The 18,804-nt window shown below is 48.8% G+C and overlaps 2 protein-coding genes across 3 annotated transcripts in view; one reads left to right on the top strand and one right to left on the bottom strand.

Moving 5' to 3' along the window:
• The window catches only part of CNOT9 (CCR4-NOT transcription complex subunit 9), a 28,433-nt gene extending 22,676 nt beyond the window's left edge, over positions 1–5,757 (bottom strand). Inside the window, exon 1 of the mRNA XM_056111655.1 lies at positions 5,568–5,757. Within this exon, the coding sequence (XP_055967630.1) occupies positions 5,568–5,591 (24 nt within the window). The 5' untranslated portion in view covers positions 5,592–5,757. The remainder of the gene's footprint in view (positions 1–5,567) is intronic.
• A 621-nt stretch (positions 5,758–6,378) lies between these two features.
• USP37 (ubiquitin specific peptidase 37) overlaps positions 6,379–18,804 on the top strand; it is a 65,777-nt gene continuing 53,351 nt past the window's right edge. For both annotated transcript variants that reach the window (XM_056111619.1, XM_056111618.1), the window contains exons 1-2: positions 6,379–6,543; positions 15,880–16,108. In XM_056111619.1, the coding sequence (XP_055967594.1) occupies positions 15,953–16,108 (156 nt within the window). In that variant the 5' untranslated portion in view covers positions 6,379–6,543; positions 15,880–15,952. The remainder of the gene's footprint in view (positions 6,544–15,879; positions 16,109–18,804) is intronic.

Below are 18,804 nucleotides of genomic sequence, written 5' to 3'. Positions count from 1 at the left end.
GCCACAAATTCGGGGAGGGGAGGAGGATTTCTTTTTTCTTTTTTTTTTGCCAGGGTATATGTGTGTGGGAGAGGTGGGGAAGGAGGTCAGGTCACACTCCTGGAGATGCTCAGGGACTATTCCCATTTTAGTGTCCGGGCATACTCCTCACTATGTGCTTGGAATGGAACCAGGGCCACCTGAGCACAAAGCATGTGCTCAGTTCCTTGAGCTATTTTTCTGTCCCACCCACCCCAATTATATTATTTGGTAGAAACAGTGGAGATGCCAGGATGTACTCTGTAAAGACTGGTAATAAGTCTCTGTAAAAACAAATTCCGCGCTCTGAGGAGCTGTGAAATTCCCTACACCGCAGGGCTGTGCAAGCCCTTCGAGAGTCCCTTACACGTGGAAGGGTATTCGCGGGCTCTCCGGCGGCTCTCTCTCGCTGCCAGTGTTTGGCGCTCTCGAGCTGCTTCTCCACCCGGAAAGGCTGTTGCCTTGGATGAAGGAAGAACGAGGGCCAAGCTGTTTGCTGATTAGTTGCCATTTATTCAATCTCTCATCTCTCCCAGCTCTCTCCAACTCTGTCTCAAACTGCACAATTCTTTCTTTCTGCTGTATCTGTCTCCTCTGTCTGCTTCCATCAATCCATCAATTTTTCTCAACAATTCCCTTTCTCTCAACAATCCCCCCTTGCTCCTTGCAGCCACTCTTTAATCGTCTCATCACGCCTCCCCAAGAGAAGTGTGATCAAAAATGTTTTTTTAGACTTCTTGACCACCTGTGGTGTGTTTCTCCTCTCCTTAGACCTGCAACTTAATTAGCACTGTAGCACTGTCCTCCCATTATTCATCCATTTTGCTCAGCAAGCACCAGTAATGTCTCCATTGTGAGACTTGTTACTATTTTTGCCATATCAAATATGCCAAGGGGAGCTTGCCAGGTGCTGCCATGCAGGTGGGATATTCTCGTTAGCTTGCCGGGCTCTCCGAGAGGGACGGAGGAATCGAACCTGGGTCAGTCGCGTGCAAGACAAACACCCTACCCGTTGTGCTATCGCTCTAGCCCCTGCAACTTAATTAGCATCTTTAATTTTTCTAATATTTACCATTCTGTATGGACACAGTAATAGAAACTTTTAGGCTTGTAGGGTGACTCTCCTGGGGAGATCTTACCACAGACTCAGACTATGGTGCTCAGGCCAAAACAATCATTCCTAACCCCAGCAGATCCAAATCCAGTTATTATTTTTGGATCATGACAGAATCTGTCCATGAGCAAGCTCTAAACTCATAGTTAAGTATTAGGGCACTTTGGCCAGGCCCATTTCGATACCAGGGTAACTCATAGCTGACCGCTTGCCCTGGGTCCATCCAGTTCCTCATCGGGACCCTACTTTTGGGAATCTAGGAAATAAGAGCAACTGAGGCTTAAGTCAACAGAGCAGATGTCCAGGAGGTGTATTATCTGGAGTCAATCAACTCCCAAGCCACAGGCTTGTCTCTTTAACTGTCTTCCTGTATCCATACAAAAAGCAACTGCTCTGAAATAATAACCCTTCAAAGGACATTAAGGAGAAGAGACAGTATTTACAAGTCAGAGTCTGATAACAGGTTGAGGGGCAATCAACAAACACAAGCTTCCAGCAGTCAGGGAGGAAGGGCAAACCAACTGTTATGCTACACATCTTTACTATGTTTCATTTTTCATGACCCACACCCCTGATGCTCATGGGACCATATGGGACAGCCAGGATCCAACCAGTGGTCAGCTGTGTGTAAGGCAAGCCCTTTAATTACTCTACTATCTCTTTGGCCCCCTCTACTATATTTCTTATTCAATAAACTACTATAGGATCGTAATTTAAAATAATTTTGAAATGATCTCAATTCCAGCATACAAGCAAACACATACTCTTTCAACAGATACATTAATGACCTCTCTCATATGTGGGACTTAAAGATACACGGCAAAGGCAACACAATGAGAAAACTTAATCCACAGAACTGAGTTTCTGGAGGTGGGTATGAAAAGGAGAGGCATTGGGAACCGAGGAACCGAGAGGGAGGTGGGTACAATGGAGAAGAGTGTGACCACAACCATCAAAATTATAGTAAATCGTAGCACCTCAAAAAAAAAAAGTTAAAAGGAATTAGTGAAAATAGAATAAATGTTTCTCTAATTCTGCAAGTGAATTATTATGTAGCTTTGAATACCTACAAAATGAGAATAATCCAAGGAATGTATTTCTAAATAGTCCTGGCTGACCCAGAGATAGATAGGTCAACAGGCTAAGTGCATATGGTGCAAACATGAGGCCTGGAATTGATCCCCATGGCACAGCATGGCCCCCAGAGCGATACAGGAAGCAGCCCCAAGCCCCCTCCCCCCAAAAAATCAATAGTGCTACATTCCTAGATGAATATGATTTATCTATTATTTAAAAACAGAGAGCAAAGTATACACACACAAATTTTCATCATTAGGCAAAAAGTATCTTCTTAAGTGTTTTAAGTTGTGGATACTATTTCATGTATTATTAACTCTTCTTAATTGCTAGAGTGGTAAGTATCACTACTGACCCTTCACCCAGATCAGAATAATATAATTTAATCTAATGGAAGGCATGAGGGTTGGGGGAAAAGTTAGTTCATTTTTTCAGGCCAGTGAGATATAACACTGGGAAAGGTGTCTGCTCTGTATGGGGCCAAACCAGATTTGATCCCCAAGTGCATCTGATTCCCTGAGCACTGTAGAATGTATTCCTCCTAAAAAATATAGCTCATTTTTCTATGCTTTAGTCCCCGCCCAAATCAAAAGGCCTAGAGGAGTGGTACATAAGAATTCAGCAGAGCTTTTCTGTGGTCTATAGAATAGACTGAAAGGTGTTATCTAAGATGAACTCTTAAGCATAAGGCATTGTGCATTTCATTGAAGAAACAAATACTATAAGCAGCAAGCCACAGCGTTAAAGGCTATACAAAAGGTGCCTTAGGGAAAGGTTCAAATAAAGGAAACTAACTTAGCAGAATGGAGTTTGGGAGGCACATGGAAAAAAGTAGCTTGTTACCTGGCGAGGACCAAATTAGATTGAGAAATGGAAAAATACCATCATAGAAATATATCTTGGGGCTGGAGCGATAGCACAGCGGGTAGGGCGTTTGCCTTGCACGCAGCCAACATGGCCAATACAGGTTCGATTCCCAGCATCCCATATGGTCCCAACACCGCCAGGAGTGATTCCTGAGTGCCTGAGCCAGGAGTAACCCCTGAGCATCGCGGGGTGTGACCCAAAAAGCAAAAAAAAAGAAATATATCTTTAGTCTAACTCTGCCTCCTCTCTATAAGTGACAACTTCATTTTCTGATTTGTTTCTTCCCAAATTACCTGTGCATTTTTTTGCGGGGGTGGGCAGGGGAGGGCCAGGGGCCACACTGGAGGTACTCAGAGCTTACACCTTTGTTCAGGGATCACTCCTGGTGGTATGTGCATGTTGGGGTGGGGTGGGGACCAGACAACAACAAAGACAACCGTGGGGGCCATATATGGTATTGGGAATGGAACCCTGGTAGACTAAGTGGAAGGCAAGCACCTGCGCCCCTGTACACACTTTATCACTGGCATCTCTCCATGTGCAACTTGGAAGAAATGTGAAAGCTGAGGAAACTAATCCTTTAGTCCTGAAGCATAACATGTACAATGTCTACGGGAACAGTTTCACTTAAAAACATGACAAGAGGCAAATATTCCCATGGCCCTTGATCACTTCATATTTAGAGTTAAGCAATCTTTTCATTGGCTTGTCCTGCCTGTTTAATACTCTGACATTTGCTGGGTAATGTAATTCCAGTCTACAGCAATGTCCTCCCATTGTTCATCGATTTGCTCGAGTGGGCACAAGCAACGTCTCACAACAAATAGTGAGACTTCTTGTTACTGTTTTTGGCATATCGAATACGTCACAGGGAGCTTGCCAGGCTTTGCTGTGCGGGCGAGATACTCTTGGTAGCTTGCCGGGCTCTCCAAGAGGGACTGAGGAATCGAACCCGGGTCAGCCCAACTGCCCAGTGCAAGACAAACCGCCCTACCGCTGTGCTTTCACTCCAGCCCAATTCCAGTATATATACTTTAAAAGTACTGCTTTTTTTTCTTTTTTGGGTCACATCCGTCAATGCACAAGAGTTACTCCTGGTTCATACACTCAGGAATCACTCCTGGCAGTGCTCGGGGGACCATATGGGATGCTGGGAATTGAACCCGGGTCGGTCGTGTGCAAGGCAAATGCACTACCTGCTGTGCTATCACTCCAGCCCCCTAAAAGTACTTTGAAAGTTTTTCTGTTCCACAGGAAAACAGACAATGTGGGATGGGTAGCCAAAAGTGCCTGCATAAACCACAGGATCCCTCTTCTCATGGGGCAGTGCTCTCGGTCACCGCCTCCCCCTTTCACTACATCCCTTTCTGGTCCCAGTGTGTGTGGGGGTGGGGTGGGGGGGAGTAACCATGTGACAGCGTGCCTGCACTCAAGAGAGAGTCAGCCGGGGCTGGAGGCTGGACAGTGCAAACTGGCACCAGTGTGACCAATGGTGACCTAAGAAGGCTGTCAAATAAAAAAGACTGGGGCTGGAGCGATATTACAGCGGGTAGGGCTTTTTGCCCTGCACGTGGGAGACCCGGGTTCGATTCCCAGCATCCCATAGGGTCCCCCGAGCACTGCCAGGAGGAATTCCTGAGTGCAGAGCCAGGAGGAACTCCTGTGCATCACTGGGTGTGACCCGAAAAGGGAAAAAATAAAAATCCACACCTCCCTTGAAAAAGTCCACTCTTGGGGTCGGATGGATGGTTATGGAGGGTAGAATGCTGGCCTTGCACCACAAGGGCTAGCACTCACCCTCTTCTCCAACAGGAACAAAATGACCAAATTTTTTAAAAAATTACTTTTTTCCTTTTTTTTTTTTTTAGTTTTGGGGTCACACCTGGCAGTCCTGGCGGGGCTCGAGGGGCGACGTGGAGGGTGAGTGTGTGTGAGAGGGCGCTGCACGCGGCCGTGTATGTGTGTGTGTGACCCGCAGCACCCGGGAACCGGGACAGGGTGCCGCACTCGGCCGGGGAGCTCTGCAGGGGGGAACCTCGGTGCCAAGAGGCCCGTGGCGGCTCTCGACAATCGTCCGTTTCCCGCCCCCCGTACCCTCGCGGCTCTGAGGCGACGGTGAGGGGACAAGGCTGTGACCCGTCGCCGCCGACGCCGCCGCACACTCGCTTTCCGCGCTCGCGGCCGCCCCGTCGGGGGAGAGCCGGGAGGGGAGGGGAGGGGGAGGGCGCCGGAAGCCGCGGGGCTTGGCTGGGTAGTTCCCCGCCCCCCCACCGCAGAGGGGCTCCCCGCGCGCCGGGCCCGCAGAGCGCGACCCCCGGCGGCGGCGCCAACAGGCCCTGCGGCGGGCGGCCGGCGAGGGACGCGAAGGCCGGCCCGGGCCGCGCACGGGGGGAAAACGGCAGCAGCGGCGGCGGGGGGAGGGGAGTGGGGCGAGGTGGGGTGGGGTAGGGGGGAGTCGAGGCGCCCGCGGCTGCGGCCCGGACCCACTCACCGCGGCCGTCGCCAGGCTGTGCATGTTGGGAGCGGCCGCCGCTGCTGCTGCTGCTGCCGCCGCCGCCGCTGCTCTTTCCGCCCCGCGCCCCGCCGCGTCCGCCGCGCGTCGCCGCCGCCTCAGCGCGCCCCCAGCCGCCGGGGAGGTTGAGCCGCCGCAGCCGCCATCCGCCTCCGCGGGCGCGCTCCGCCCCCTTTCCCGGCCCTCTGACCTTTCACCCTTCCCCCCCGTCCCCGCCCACGCCGCTGGCTTCTTCCCGCCTCCCGCTTCTCGGCGGAGTTCAACGGCCCCGAATTATGGCCTTGGCCCCTTCAGATGCGGGGCTTGGGAAGGGCCTCCGCCTCCTGCCAGTTCCCTGAAACCTTCCCCCGCCCCTCCCCTCCCCCTCTGGCATCAGACAGGTAACCCCAGAGAGGGGCGTGAACCGTGACACTCCCGCCGGAGGCCGGTGGAAGGGCGGGAAAATCTGGGCCGTCCCCGGGGCGGGAGTGGGGAGGGTTGGAGAGGGCGGAGGACGAGCACTGCGCCTGCGCCAAGCGGGCCGTGCGCCGAGGAAAAATGGTGGGAGGTCAAAGTGCGTGCCGGGATGGGCGGGGGAGGGTGGTGGTTGGAGAACTGCGCGTGCGCTCGGCAAGAGGGCGACCGGGGCGGGGCTGCCCGAGCCCGGAGCTCGCGGGGCCGGGGGCGGGGCCGGCGGGCCGGAGGGGCGGAGTCGGCCGGCTCGTGCGCACGCGCCCCTGGGCGGGGAAAAAAACGCGTCGAGTGCGTGCGTGCGTGCGTGCGTGTTTGCGTGTTTGCGTGTGGTCCCAGTTCCCGCCATCAGCCGCCCTCCCTGCCTGGGGGGGAGCCAGCGGCTCTGCCTCTCTCCGGGTCCAGCGGCCCTCCCTGCGCTGCCCCCCCGTCCGGCTCCTCCCCCTCGGCGCGGACTCGGGGCTTCCGGCAGGCCGGTCGGGGGGCTCGGGACTCGCGGACGCAGGTAAGGCGGAGGCCTGGCCGGCTCCTCCCCGGGGCCGTTTCTGCCGGCAGAGTGTGTGGTGTCTCCCACCACCTCCTCCTCCCCACCTCCCCCCCCCCCACGCCGGGCCCGTGCGGTCCGCCCACTCGGCGTCCACTCGCGGGCACTTGGCCCCGGCTGCCGCTCCGCCCGGCGGCCCGGCCGCATCCCCGCGGGGCTGCTCCGCCCGCCCCTGCGCGGGGTTACCCGGGCTCGACTGTCACCCGCGCCCTCTGCGCCCCCGAGTGGGGCGGGGGGTGGGGCGGGGGGTGGGGCGGGGCTGGGAGGGGATGCTGTCGTCGCCCTCCGCTCACCTCCTTTTTTTTTTTTTAAATTAAAATTTTTGGAGGCCCGCCGCTTTTCCAGGTGACTTCCGTGGCCGCGCATCCCTGGGGCCCGGGACGGCGATCCCCGCTCTCTGGGCGGCTTCTCCACTTTGCGCGCTCGCGGGCCCGCCCTCTCCGAGAGGCTCGGTGGTGGGGTTTGGGGTGGGTTGCGTGTGCGGGTTGGGGCGGAGGGCGGAAACCTCTTCCATCTCGGAACCCTCAGGAGCAGGCTCTCGGGCTCGCCCCCTTTTTCGGGCATGCTTCCGAGGCAAGGGAACTCGGGTCCAGCGACGTAATCCGGTGTTCGGGAAGAGGTGCTGTGTGTGCCCCCTCCCGGGAGGGCTGTTTTTTTTTTGTGTGTGTGTGTGGTCATCCTTTCCGCCCGTCCGCTTGGCTGGGTCAGAGCCGCTGGCTGTGTAGGGTGGTGGTGCCCGACGGAGTGTCTTGACGCTGGAGGAGAACGGAGCTGGATGTGGTGGGCAGGGAGGCCCCAGGACTCTGCAGTTAGGGACGCAGTTATGTGGGGGGGGGGCGGGTGTGGAATGCATCGGTGCCATCTGCCAATTTGATGGTCACCAAACTTCCGGATGCGGGGCAGTGGAATGGCCAAAAAGAAAGCGGGGGTCTAGATCCGAGGGAACACCGAGGTGTGCTGTGTGTGGAGCAGCCGTGCAGACGGGTAGGTTTGGGAAAGAGAGGAAGGGGCTAATCACAGCAGCTGCATTCTGCTCAAAGGTGAAGTGGAAAGTGGGTGGAAAACGCTGGTGACATCAGTGAGCCTTGACCCTAGGAAGAGATAGATGTCTGATAGAGTGAGACCGGGTGTCTTGGGTCTGGCCTGCCTCAGGTTTATTTTACTTCTGCCTTACAGTCTACTGATTCGTGGATTTAGCGGTTTTCAGTCTCAAACTGCTCCCCTTATTTTCATTGTCAGATTTAAATCTCTCACATTTAAAATGTAATGTGTCTAAAACTAAAGTGTGGGTTTTTTTTTTTTATGGGGGGGGAGTGGTCACACCTGGGGGATTACTCCTGGCTCTGCACTCGGAAATTACTCCTGGAAGGGCTTGGGGAATAGAATGAGATGAAGAGGGTCGAACCCTGGTCGTGTGTGGGCAAGGGCCTTACCCACTATACTATCTTTCCAGTTTGTAAAACAGTAGTCTTAATCTCTGTCTCTCTCCTTTAGTATTCCAGTCTGTGGCATATATTTGTCCACTGGCAGGGTGAAAGCTGGAAAGCCGTTCTTGATTTCTCCCTTGGACTGTATATTCGAATACACCTCAAGGTGTATTTGCTCTTTTTTCCCAATATATGCATTGAATCTATTTTTGTATCTCTGCAATATTACTTTTCTAGTTCAAGGTGAAGCCCTCCTTCATTTGGACTTAATGTTACTGATTCTTTGCAGTTCTCTTTTGTAAATGGAATAATCACCTTTTGAATGGTTACAAGGATTAAATGAGATAACCATGGTAGACACAGCACACAGTCAAGAGCCATTATTCATTGTTCTAAGTTGAATCATTTTCGTACATTCCTGTCTTTTTGCCTGCTTTCTTCCATATTTGCTCCTTTCCTTCTTCCCCAACACAGACCAACCTTTATCCCTGTCATTCAGCGTTCGTTCCAGCAGTAACAATGGTCTCACACAGTTTAAAACCCGTCAGTGAATTACATCTTTCTAAAGGTTAGCCCACTGAGTCAAAATTCAGAATCTCAGCCACAGACATAGTACTGAGGTGAAGGTGCTTGTCTTGCGTGCAGCCAACCCGGGGTTCAGTCCTTGACATCCCATTTGGTCCTCTGAGCATCACCAGAAGTGATCTCTGACCGAAGACAGGGTCAGTACTACCGGGTGTGGCCCCAACCTTGCCCGCCCTCGCCCTGGTAGAATAAGACTATCAGTATCTGTTTATGGTCTACAGGACTGCACGCCCTGTTCTTTTCCCTGTGACCAGCTTCCTCTTGAGCCCTCCTCTCCCTCCCCAGACTCACCATGCTGCTCCTCATTCTTTCTCCTTTGAGGACCCGGGATCACACCCACGCGGAGCTGAGACACTCTGGAGGGCTTGCACTTCCGCTTTCTCTGCTCCACACCAGGCACAGGCGCTCCCTTGCGGGGGGGGGGGGGGTCCCCCGCTTTTCCTTGGCCACTTTTGCGGCTTGCACCTGCGCACCTGAGTCTCCAGCATGATGCCTGAGCACAGTCTGCTTGTGCCTGCTGCGGATATGGCTGTAGTGCTCCAACACTTGCTTGTGGGGAGGCTGTTCCCTCACACCTGTGGGGCTGGCACCTCTTTCTGTTGTGACCACTCACCTGACTGCCAGAGATCTCACACGGTGATGGTGTAAGAGAACTCAGACCACAGAGTGGCCGGCACTCAGCTCATTGCACGAGGGCTCCACCAGGATTGGACTCGGGCCTCGTGCTTGCCAGGCAGGCATTTCTGCCACCGAGACACCCCTGGGCCCCACACATCTCTTCGTTTAGTCACACCACGTTCTTTTCTGTCTCAGGTCTTTTGCACAAATTTGCTTGCATCTGTTTCAGCAACGCTGATCTCCCAATGAACCCATTTATTTTTATACATCTTTCTTAGGGGGAAATCTAGAAGTCAGAGCAGTGATGTTTATATTTTAACCACAGGTTACAAACATTGAGACGACCGAGCATCAGGTTTTCAAAGTTAAATAAAAATGACATCTTTAAGTTTCTGGTAGTGGATGTAGAGGAAAAATGAAAAATTTAGTTATTTCGCGTACACAGGATTTGTGTTTTAAAAAAATAGGAAATACAAAATAGAAAGTATGACGGCTAAGGATAGGCGTTTTGTAACAGTGAGCTGCTAAAAATGTTTGGGAGAGGGACAGGAGAAGTAATTCAGTGGATAGGGCCCTTGCCTGCACACGGGTGACTCAGATTTGATCCCCGGCATCCCGTATGGTACCCTGAGTACCATCAGAAGTAGCCCTTGAGCATTGCCAAGTGTGACCCCCTCAAAAAAAAAAAGATGAGTACAGGGGCTGGAGTTGATATAATTGTGGATAGGGTGCTTTGGACATAACCGTCTTAGGTTTAAATTTCATATGGTTCCCTGAACCCTCCCAGGAGTGATTTCTGTACTCAGTATAGAGTAAGCCCTGAGCACTGCTTAATGTGGCCTAAACGCCACCCCCCCCAAAAAAAAATAAAGGGGATCAATACATCTTATTGGTTAAGAGTTTATCTTGTGGACCAGTGATAATGTTAAAGACTTGCATGCCGCCAACCGGGTGCATCCTATGGTCTCCCTTGCACCACCAGGAGTGGCCCCTGAGCACTGTACCCGGGATAAGTCTTGAGCACAGCCGTGTAGCCTCCTAAAAGAGAAAGGCGGTCCATTTTTATTTTTCATTTAGTCACCTTGAAATTACAAAGTTATTCATGGTTGGGTCGCAGGCATATTATGTTTCAACACCAGTGTCCACTTTCCACCCGTGTACCTCATTTGCCTCCAACCTATCAGTGCTTCTATGAGAGAGGCACATTTTAAAAAAAATTTTGTTTTGAGGGCCACACCTTGCAGTGCTCAGGGGTCACTCCTGGCTTTGTCCTCAGAATTACTCTTAGTGGTCTTTGGGGATCCATATGGGTTTCTGGGGATCAAATTCAGGGCCTCTGCCTGCAAGCCAAGCGCTCTACCTGGTGTGCTCTCTCTGATCCAAATTTTAGTGTTTTTAAATTAAAATTTTGTTCATTTTTTTTTAAAGTTATTCTGTAGAAAGGTTGTTCTAGGGTTAAGGTTTCATTGAATGGAAAAATCCTGAGAATGGAGTGTGCAAAGTGTTTGCTGCAAATTGATAAGAATGCTGTGTGGTAGTGGTTTCTGGTGGGTTCTGCTGTTAGACTGTGTCCTCCCTCTTACCGATTGTAACCATGAACAAAATACTTAATCTGTTAACTCACTTATAAAATAGAGGTGGTTTTCCTTTAGGATGGTTGTGAATTTTAAATTAAGTAATGCACAGATGGCATATCTTGGGTTTCATAGATTTTGCATAATGTTGGTGGAGAGTGATGGATCTGGGGCTTCCTGGATGCAGTGCTTGAGCCAGTCCCTTTGTGAGTCACTTCCAACTATCTCCAGGCCGTGAGAGAGATGGGAGTAAGGTAAAGGGGAATCAGGTTAAAACCGATGCTAAAGGCTTTTCTGCCTCAAGTGGTGGGAAAGGGCCCAATCTAGGCATTTGTTGGTGAGTCTTGTACCAAGGCTGTATCATTTTCACAGATGTGCCTACAGAGTACTCACCAACAGTTCCATCAAGTCAGAGTAGCCCACTAACTGCTTTTTCATTCAGTAGCAAAGTGAGTGTAAAGTTGATCTGATCGCATTCCAGAATCTTGACATTTCTACCCAGACTGCCTGCAGCCTGGGGAGAACTTACCGGGTGAGCCAGGTCTTAGAGAAACCCAGAGTTAGTTTTGGGTGAAAAATTAAAAACACCACTGGACCTGCTTCTTGAAGTTTGTACCAACATGTGGAAATGGTGTCTTGAGGTTTAAGATATTAGGTAAGGTTGGTAAAGTCCACAAAGGAGGATGTGTAGTTACTTCTTTTCACTGCCCTTTTCATTTTCACAATGTGGGGGCAGGGCAAGGCTCAGGGACTTGGTTGTAGATTCCTGGAGTCCCTTAGCCCCCCCCCCCCAGTTTTTTTTTGGTGGGGGAGTGCGGCCACATGCAGCTGTGCTCAGGGTTTGCTCCTGGTTCTGTGACCAGGGATCACTCCTGGCCGTGCCCTGGAGACCGAATGTGGTGCCTGGGATTGAACCTGGGTTGGCTGTGTGCAAGGCAAGCACCTCACCAGTGGCTGGAGTCTCGTGCCTTGTACAGTAAATACATGCTGTAGGCAGACACGTGCCTAAAGTTTGATTGTGTGGGGTAAGGGCAGCTCTTCCTTGTTTGTCATTTTTTCAACGGCGTGATTTACAGTAGTATTTACGTTTTAAGCCTACAGTGCATTTCCTCCACCACCAGCATGGGTGGGTCTTGAACATTATGTTTCGGATGTTTTCAGTAAGGTTGTTTGTGATCTTTGTGTTGTTTTTGTTTGAGAGCCACACCTGGCTATACTCAGGTAACTCCTGGCTCTGCATTCAGGATTTACTCCTGGAGGTGCTCGGGGGACCAAATGGGATGTCAGAAGGGATGTCCGGATTGAACCTGGGCCAGCCACGTGCAAGGCAAGCACTTTACCCACTGTACTGTTGCTCCGGCACTGGTAGTTTGTGATTCAAAAATAAATAAAAATGAAGAGTTTGTCTTGTTCTGCTAAGTGATCGCTTTCTCATTTTTGTTTTAAATTTGTAAGTTGGATTCTTTTGGAAAGACACACTTATATTTCCTTTAGCTGAGTTGGTAGCTTCTGGAGAACTGACAGAGCTCGTGGAATATGAGTAGTTCCTTAAGAAACCAGCATTGCCTTTGGTGCAAGGATCAGAATAGTGGTTAACTGTTACTATGTAGGGTTTTTCAGTAAAAGTCCCTGGAAAGTTTGTGATCTTTGTTTTGTATCAGTTTCCAAGCATAACATTTTTAATGCAAATTGGTAAGAATTGGCACTCTTCCCCCAGGCCCTCCCTTTTTATCAGCAGTTTTATGCTTTCGCATCCCTTCTCTGACCACAAATGCATTCTGGGAAAAGTTGTTTTCTAAGTAGCACCTGAAATATCATTGAAGTAACTACGGGCTGGAGAGATAGTACAGCGGTTAAGGTGCTTGTCCCTGGTTTAATGTCTGGTATCCCACATGATTCCCCGAACTTCACCAGGAATGATCTCTGAGCACATAGCCAGGAGTAAGCTCTAGCACCCAAGCCCCAGCACCCAAGTCCCCAAATAAATGTGAAGATATGAGGACAGCTTTGCATTTAGTTCTCTAATGCATATAGAAAAATTTGAAGTGTTGATACTCTATAAAGATCATAGTAATATAACCCTAATTGGCCATTTAAAAGGGATCTGTGGTTCCAGTCTTCACTCACTATTGTGTCTTTTAAGAGCAAATTCACTAAAATTGATAGTACTTGTTTGTTCATTATTCCTGAAAAACGAGTTTGTTTGTTGTGGCAGACACTGTCCTGGTGAGGCTACAAAGATCAAAAGAACATATTGCCAGTCTTCAGTTAGCAAAGTTCAATAGAGAGACAAAGAGGTAAACAGTTTACAATACAGTGTGATTAATGTTCTACTAGAAATAAGCAGGGCTAGTACAATGTGAGAGTAGAGGAGTACTAAACATTCTGTGTTTATATGAGGTAGGAGGGAAAAGTGAAAGTAGCTTAGAAAGCCTTAAAGGGGTCTGAAGAGGTAATATAGGGGTTAAGGCATTTGCTTTGCATGTGGCCGACCCAAGTTTGATTCCCCATTGCTGCAGAGAGCCCCTAAGATCACCAGGAGTGATTCTTGAGCCCAGATCCAGGAATAAGCCCAGAGCGCCACTGAATGTAGCCCTCAAACAAAAATAAAACAAAAGAGAAATAAAACTGTATTCTCCTGCCACTGTTTTGTTCCTTCTTTTTTTTGCTTTTTGGGTCACACCCAGCGATGCTCAGGGGTTATTCCTGGCTCTACACTCAGGAATTACTCCTGGCGGTGCTTGGGGGACCATATGGGATGCCGGGGATCGGACCCGGATCGGCCGCGTGCAAGGCAAGTGCCCTATCTGTTCTGCTATCGCTCCGGCCCCGTGCCACTATACTTTTGCACATATAGTGGTCTATGCATAAAGACTTCTGTACTCTTCCCAGCCCCTCAAATTTTTCTCAGTTTTCTCTCCTGGCTCTAAAATCAAGGCTCCAGGGGGGCTGGAGCAATAGTACAGCAGGTAGGGTGTTTGCCTTGCACTCGGCCGACCCAGGTTCGATTCCCAGCATCTCATATGGACCCCTGAGCATCACCAGGTGTGATCCAAAAAGCAAAAGTAAATAAATAAAATCAAGGCTCCATTTCGACAGCTTCTTAGGGGGAGTGGGATAGAGATTGGACCACATCTTGCAGTAATTGAGGCTTACTCCTGGGTCTGTGCTCAGGGATCACTGTTTGTGGGGTTTGAGGGACTATATAGGCGCTGGGGATTGGACCCGAGTTGGCTGGTGTGCCGGACCATTGCCTTGCCTGCTATAGTATCTCTGTGGCTCCAGAAGGCTGCATTTGGAGGGCTTGTGGGGATAAAGAAACAAGTAGGATAGGTGTCCTGAAAGTCGGTATGTCATAATATGTATTACATTTTATGGTGAGAACTGCGGGGAGCTACTAAATTACATTGAGGAGACGATGAACATGATAGTGATGAAAGTTGTCTGGAATAACTATGGAGATAGAATTGACAAAACTGACCTTCCATCTCCAATCTGATGGCAATAATAATAAAGCAGTCAGAGATAACTCATGCTTCTGATGGGTAACTGAGATAGGAGAGAGGCTTAGCAACAACATGGAAAAAGATCTGGACTTACCAGAACAGGGAAGCAACAGCTCATTAATGGCAATAAAGAAAGCACTGTCCGGTTGCTGGCTAGGCTCGCCATTTCCTCATGGCACCGGGCAGTCTGATTGTGTCACCTGCTTGACTTCCGGTTGATTTGGCAGCACCTGGTGAGTAACTCACTTATCTGGGGTCTTTGGAGAAAAGGTTGTTTCAGACATGGAATAAATTCAGAAAGTGAGGACCAGAAAGATCGGACAGGGATTTGTTCAAGTGTTTGCCGTGCAGTATGGCCAACTCTGAATTGATCCCCAGCATCATCTATGGTACCTCAAGTTCTGCCAGGGTTCACTCCTGAGTACTGAGCCAGGAATAGCCCCTGAACAACGGGGTATTTCGCTCCCCTGGGCCCCTCCGCCTCCCAAGTTCAGAAAGTGAATACTAGTTCTATCCATATTAATAAAACTGCAGTTTAGGGGCTGGAGAGATAGGACAGCAGGTAGGGCACTTGCCTTGCACACTGCCTACCAGGGTTCATTACCTGGCAACCCATATGGATCCCCCAAGCATAGCTAGGAGTGATTCCTGAGTGCAGAGCCAGGAGTAAGCCCTGAGCATCACCAGGTGACCCAGAAACTTAAGTAAATCTGAGGTTTGTTCTCTGCCTAACATGTGCTGTTTCATTGATCCCTGTAACACCATAGTACAGCTTTTTGCTATTCCTGTTACAGTTGTGGAGAGTACTCTAATGTTAGAAACAGGATAACTACAAGTTTGGAACTAGCTATGCTGAATCCTGCTATCTTAGACCTAATAGGATTTGTTGCACACTATTTCTTTTTTGTTTTATTTACTTTTTTTTTCTACAACTGGCAGTACTCGGGGTTTACTCCTGGCTCTGTGCTTAGTCATCACTGCCAACAGGCTTGGGGGACCTTTTGGGGTGCCAGGGATCAAAACTGAGTTGGATGCTTGCAAGGCAAATGGCCTATGTGCTGTTCTATGTCTCTGGTCTCTGTATACTACTACTTCATAGGTTTTCTAGTTGAACCGGTTAAGCAGAGGCAAAATTTAGTGGTTTTTAACTTATGTTAAAAAGTGTAAGTAAAAAAACTATTAGAGGCAATAGTTTAAAGATTTGAGTTTCATTTGAATGCTTTTATGCATATAGATTTCATTTAACGATTTTGATAGTGTAAGTTTCAACAATTTTAATAACAATGTACATAATACTATTTGATAGTGTTCTCTGCTTATTATAATCACTTACATTCTAATAAGCGAGTTCAATGAGTCTTAGATATTCTTAGACATCATTGATGTAAGTCAGTTTTTATATACTAGAAATGTATTTGGAAAATTTGATTATTGGTCAAAGATAAAATTAAGATTCTTCCCAGGAATGATAATATTAGCATAAATGATAAGTGATTCTTTGGTGGGAAGTACATAAGATGTTCAATAAAATCTCTTCAACCTTTTTATAATTAGTAAATTGTAACAGTATTTTCTTTTCTTCCTTAGAACTTGTCCACTGAAGGAAGCTCTATTTTTTACTTTTTAATTTGTCCAGAAGTGATTTATTTTTAAAGAAAGTATGTCTCCTCTGAAGATACATGGTCCTATCAGAATTCGAAGTATGCAGACTGGTATAACGAAATGGAAAGAAGGGTCCTTTGAAATTGTGGAAAAAGAAAATAAAATCAGCTTAGTCGTTCACTACAATACTGGAGGAATTCCAAGGATATTTCAGGTACTACCAAATTTTGATTTGCAATAGATTTTGTGTCACATCCTTGATTGAGTATCTGTTCTCTGCTGTAATAAGTATCATGGTTGCCCTCCTCATTAATAGTTCTTGCTTATTTCCAAGCCTATTTTTGGTTTGTTTGGGATTATAATGGATGGATAGTCCCAGTTTGCTGTTTGTGGGTCACTTCAGACAGTCACTGGGGCACCATGCAGTGGTGGGAATTGAACTCAGGCCTCCCTCCCACACAGAAAGCATGTGTTCCAGCCCTTTGAACCATCTCCCCAGTCTGACACATATTTTTATGTGCCATTATGTTCAGTAGCATATTTGGTGGTGTGTTATAAAGAATGGAAAGTAGTCAGAATTATTGAAAGAAAAAGTGGTGGGAAGAAGGTGAGAAGAAATGAGTTTGGATATGTTCTAAGTGATTTTAAAATTCATATTGGAGGGACTGGAACGATAGCACAGTGGGTAGGGCGTTTGCACGTGGCTGACCCGGGTTTGATTCCCAGCATCCCATATGGTCCCCCGAGCACCGCCAGGGGTGATTCCTGAGTGCGTGAACCAGGAGTAACCCCTGTGCATCACTAGGTTCTTGCTTGTCCAAAAAGAAAAAACAATTCATATTGGAGGGTGCAAGATAGTATGGCAGGTAAGGCCTTGCATGTATCCAACCCAGGTTTGATCTCTGGCATCCCAAATGGTCCCCTGAGCACTGCTGTGAGTGGCCCAAAAACCATACGAACAAAAATTGCATTAGAGTTATTCCTTTTTGTTCATTGCTATGTAGTGTTAGCTTTTACTAGCACTTATTAGTGTTTCTAAAGCTGTCTGCTTTCTGACTTTGGGGCAGGGCATACCTGGTGATGCTCAAGGGTTACTCCTGGCTTACCTGCTAGTCTGGAATCACTTCTGACAGTTCTCAGGGGACTGTATGGGATGTTGGGGATCGAACCTGTTGGGCCTCATGCAAGACAGATACCCTACCCTTTGTAGTATCTCCAGTTGCTGTTTAAAAATTCCAAAAGAACACGATGATGCTGTGCCTCCAGCCTCATCTCGGCTCTAGACCCCTTTGCAGTCAAGCCTGCGTTTTTAACCACAGTATATACCAGGTGGGGACAGTGCTAAGGGCCAAGAATAAGAGTGGAGATTCTGTTCCCCTTGGTCTAGGAGGAACCAGATGACTTTCTCAGCGAAAAAGTACTTCACAGCTGCTGGGCCAGGGTACTAGCCAGAGAGGAGTGGCCCTGGTTCTGTCTGCGCCACTGCTGGGAGTGGCCCCTAAGCACCACTGCGGCAGCCCCCGAGAGCCAGAAAATGATGGCAGTTCCCAGGGACTGAGGTCGCCTGCAGAGGAGGGGGGTTTGTGCTCTGTGGCTGTGCAGGATAATTAGGAGTCTCCCAAACCCGGAGGGGCTAAAGGAGGGGACGATTTCTATACTTGAACCACAGACATTTGTAAGTGTTAAATTGCAATACAGGTGGCCAGGAGGTTATTTTAAATATATAGACAGTAGTGAGGTGGTGGCAGAAATAGAAACTGAAGAGCTTGCTAGGAGCCATTCTTGGGGTGTCTTGTCACTGTGAGTGAAACTTGGGTTCTAAGGAGCCAACACTCTCAACTTCAGATTCACTTTGGAGCTTGATAGGTGGTTTTACTTCAAGAGCTGATTTTTGGGGGTGAGGGCACACCTGGAACACCAGGGATCGAATCCGGGTAGGCCGCATGCAAGGTAGGTAGGTGCCTGACCCACTGTGCCGTCTCTCTGTTTTTTGGGTTTTTTTTTTTTTTCTTTTTCGGTCACACCCGGCGATGCACAGGGGTTACTCCTGGCTCATGCATTCAGGAATTACTTCTGGCGGTGCTCAGGGGACCCTATGGGCTGCTGGGAATCAAACCCGGGTCATCCGTGTGCAAGGCAAACGCCCTACCTGCTGTGCTAACCGCTCCAGCCCCTGTGCTGACTCTCTGGCCCATGTTGGTTTATTCTCTGAAAATTGCCAGAGCTCTATTCTTGTTAAAAATGTCCATTGAACTGGGGGAATAGTTCAGAGGGAAGAATACGGACTTTGAGTGTGGCAGCTCTTGTTCTCTCACTCGCTAGCACTACAAGGCCCCTGGGCACTACTGAGTATAGCCTTCCCCCCCCCCCAAAAAAAATGTTAACTTCCTTCTTCCAACTGTTCAGAAGCAGAGGAGAGGGTTTTGTCTTCAGTAAAAAGCAACTTAATAAACAATTGTTTGTGTCTGCTGAGAGACACAATTAGATAATAAAGATGCCTGAGGAGCAGGAATTCTGAATAATAAACTACAGTTTTCTCTCTTTAGGCTTGGGGAAACTTCAGCCAACAGAAAATAGAAGTTACTGTTTCGTACCACATAGCAGAGACCAGAAAAGTATAAGACAAGTTACTTTTTTAGTTATTTCTGGGGAGTCAAGAAATAAGAAATAATAGACTGAGAGTTACAGTGTTCAGAGTCTTTGCAGTTGAAGTTAAGTTAAATGAATAGATTTAAGACCATTGAAAGAGGGAAAGGGGGGCCCCTGAGAGATAGGGCACTCGCCCTGCATGTGGCAGAGCCTTTGATCCCTGCCACTCTGTTGGGTGCCCCATCATTGCCAAGAGTGCAGTCAGGAGTAAGCTCTCAGCTCCTCCAGGTGTGGCCCCAAATGTAACTCACGTGCAGGCTC

The sequence above is a fragment of the Sorex fumeus genome, unplaced genomic scaffold (assembly GCF_029834395.1).
Source record: "Sorex fumeus unplaced genomic scaffold, SorFum_2.1 ptg000014l, whole genome shotgun sequence".
NCBI lineage: Eukaryota > Metazoa > Chordata > Mammalia > Eulipotyphla > Soricidae > Sorex > Sorex fumeus.
Note: the sequence above shows the minus strand (reverse complement) of the source record. Positions and strands in the feature narration are given on the sequence as shown.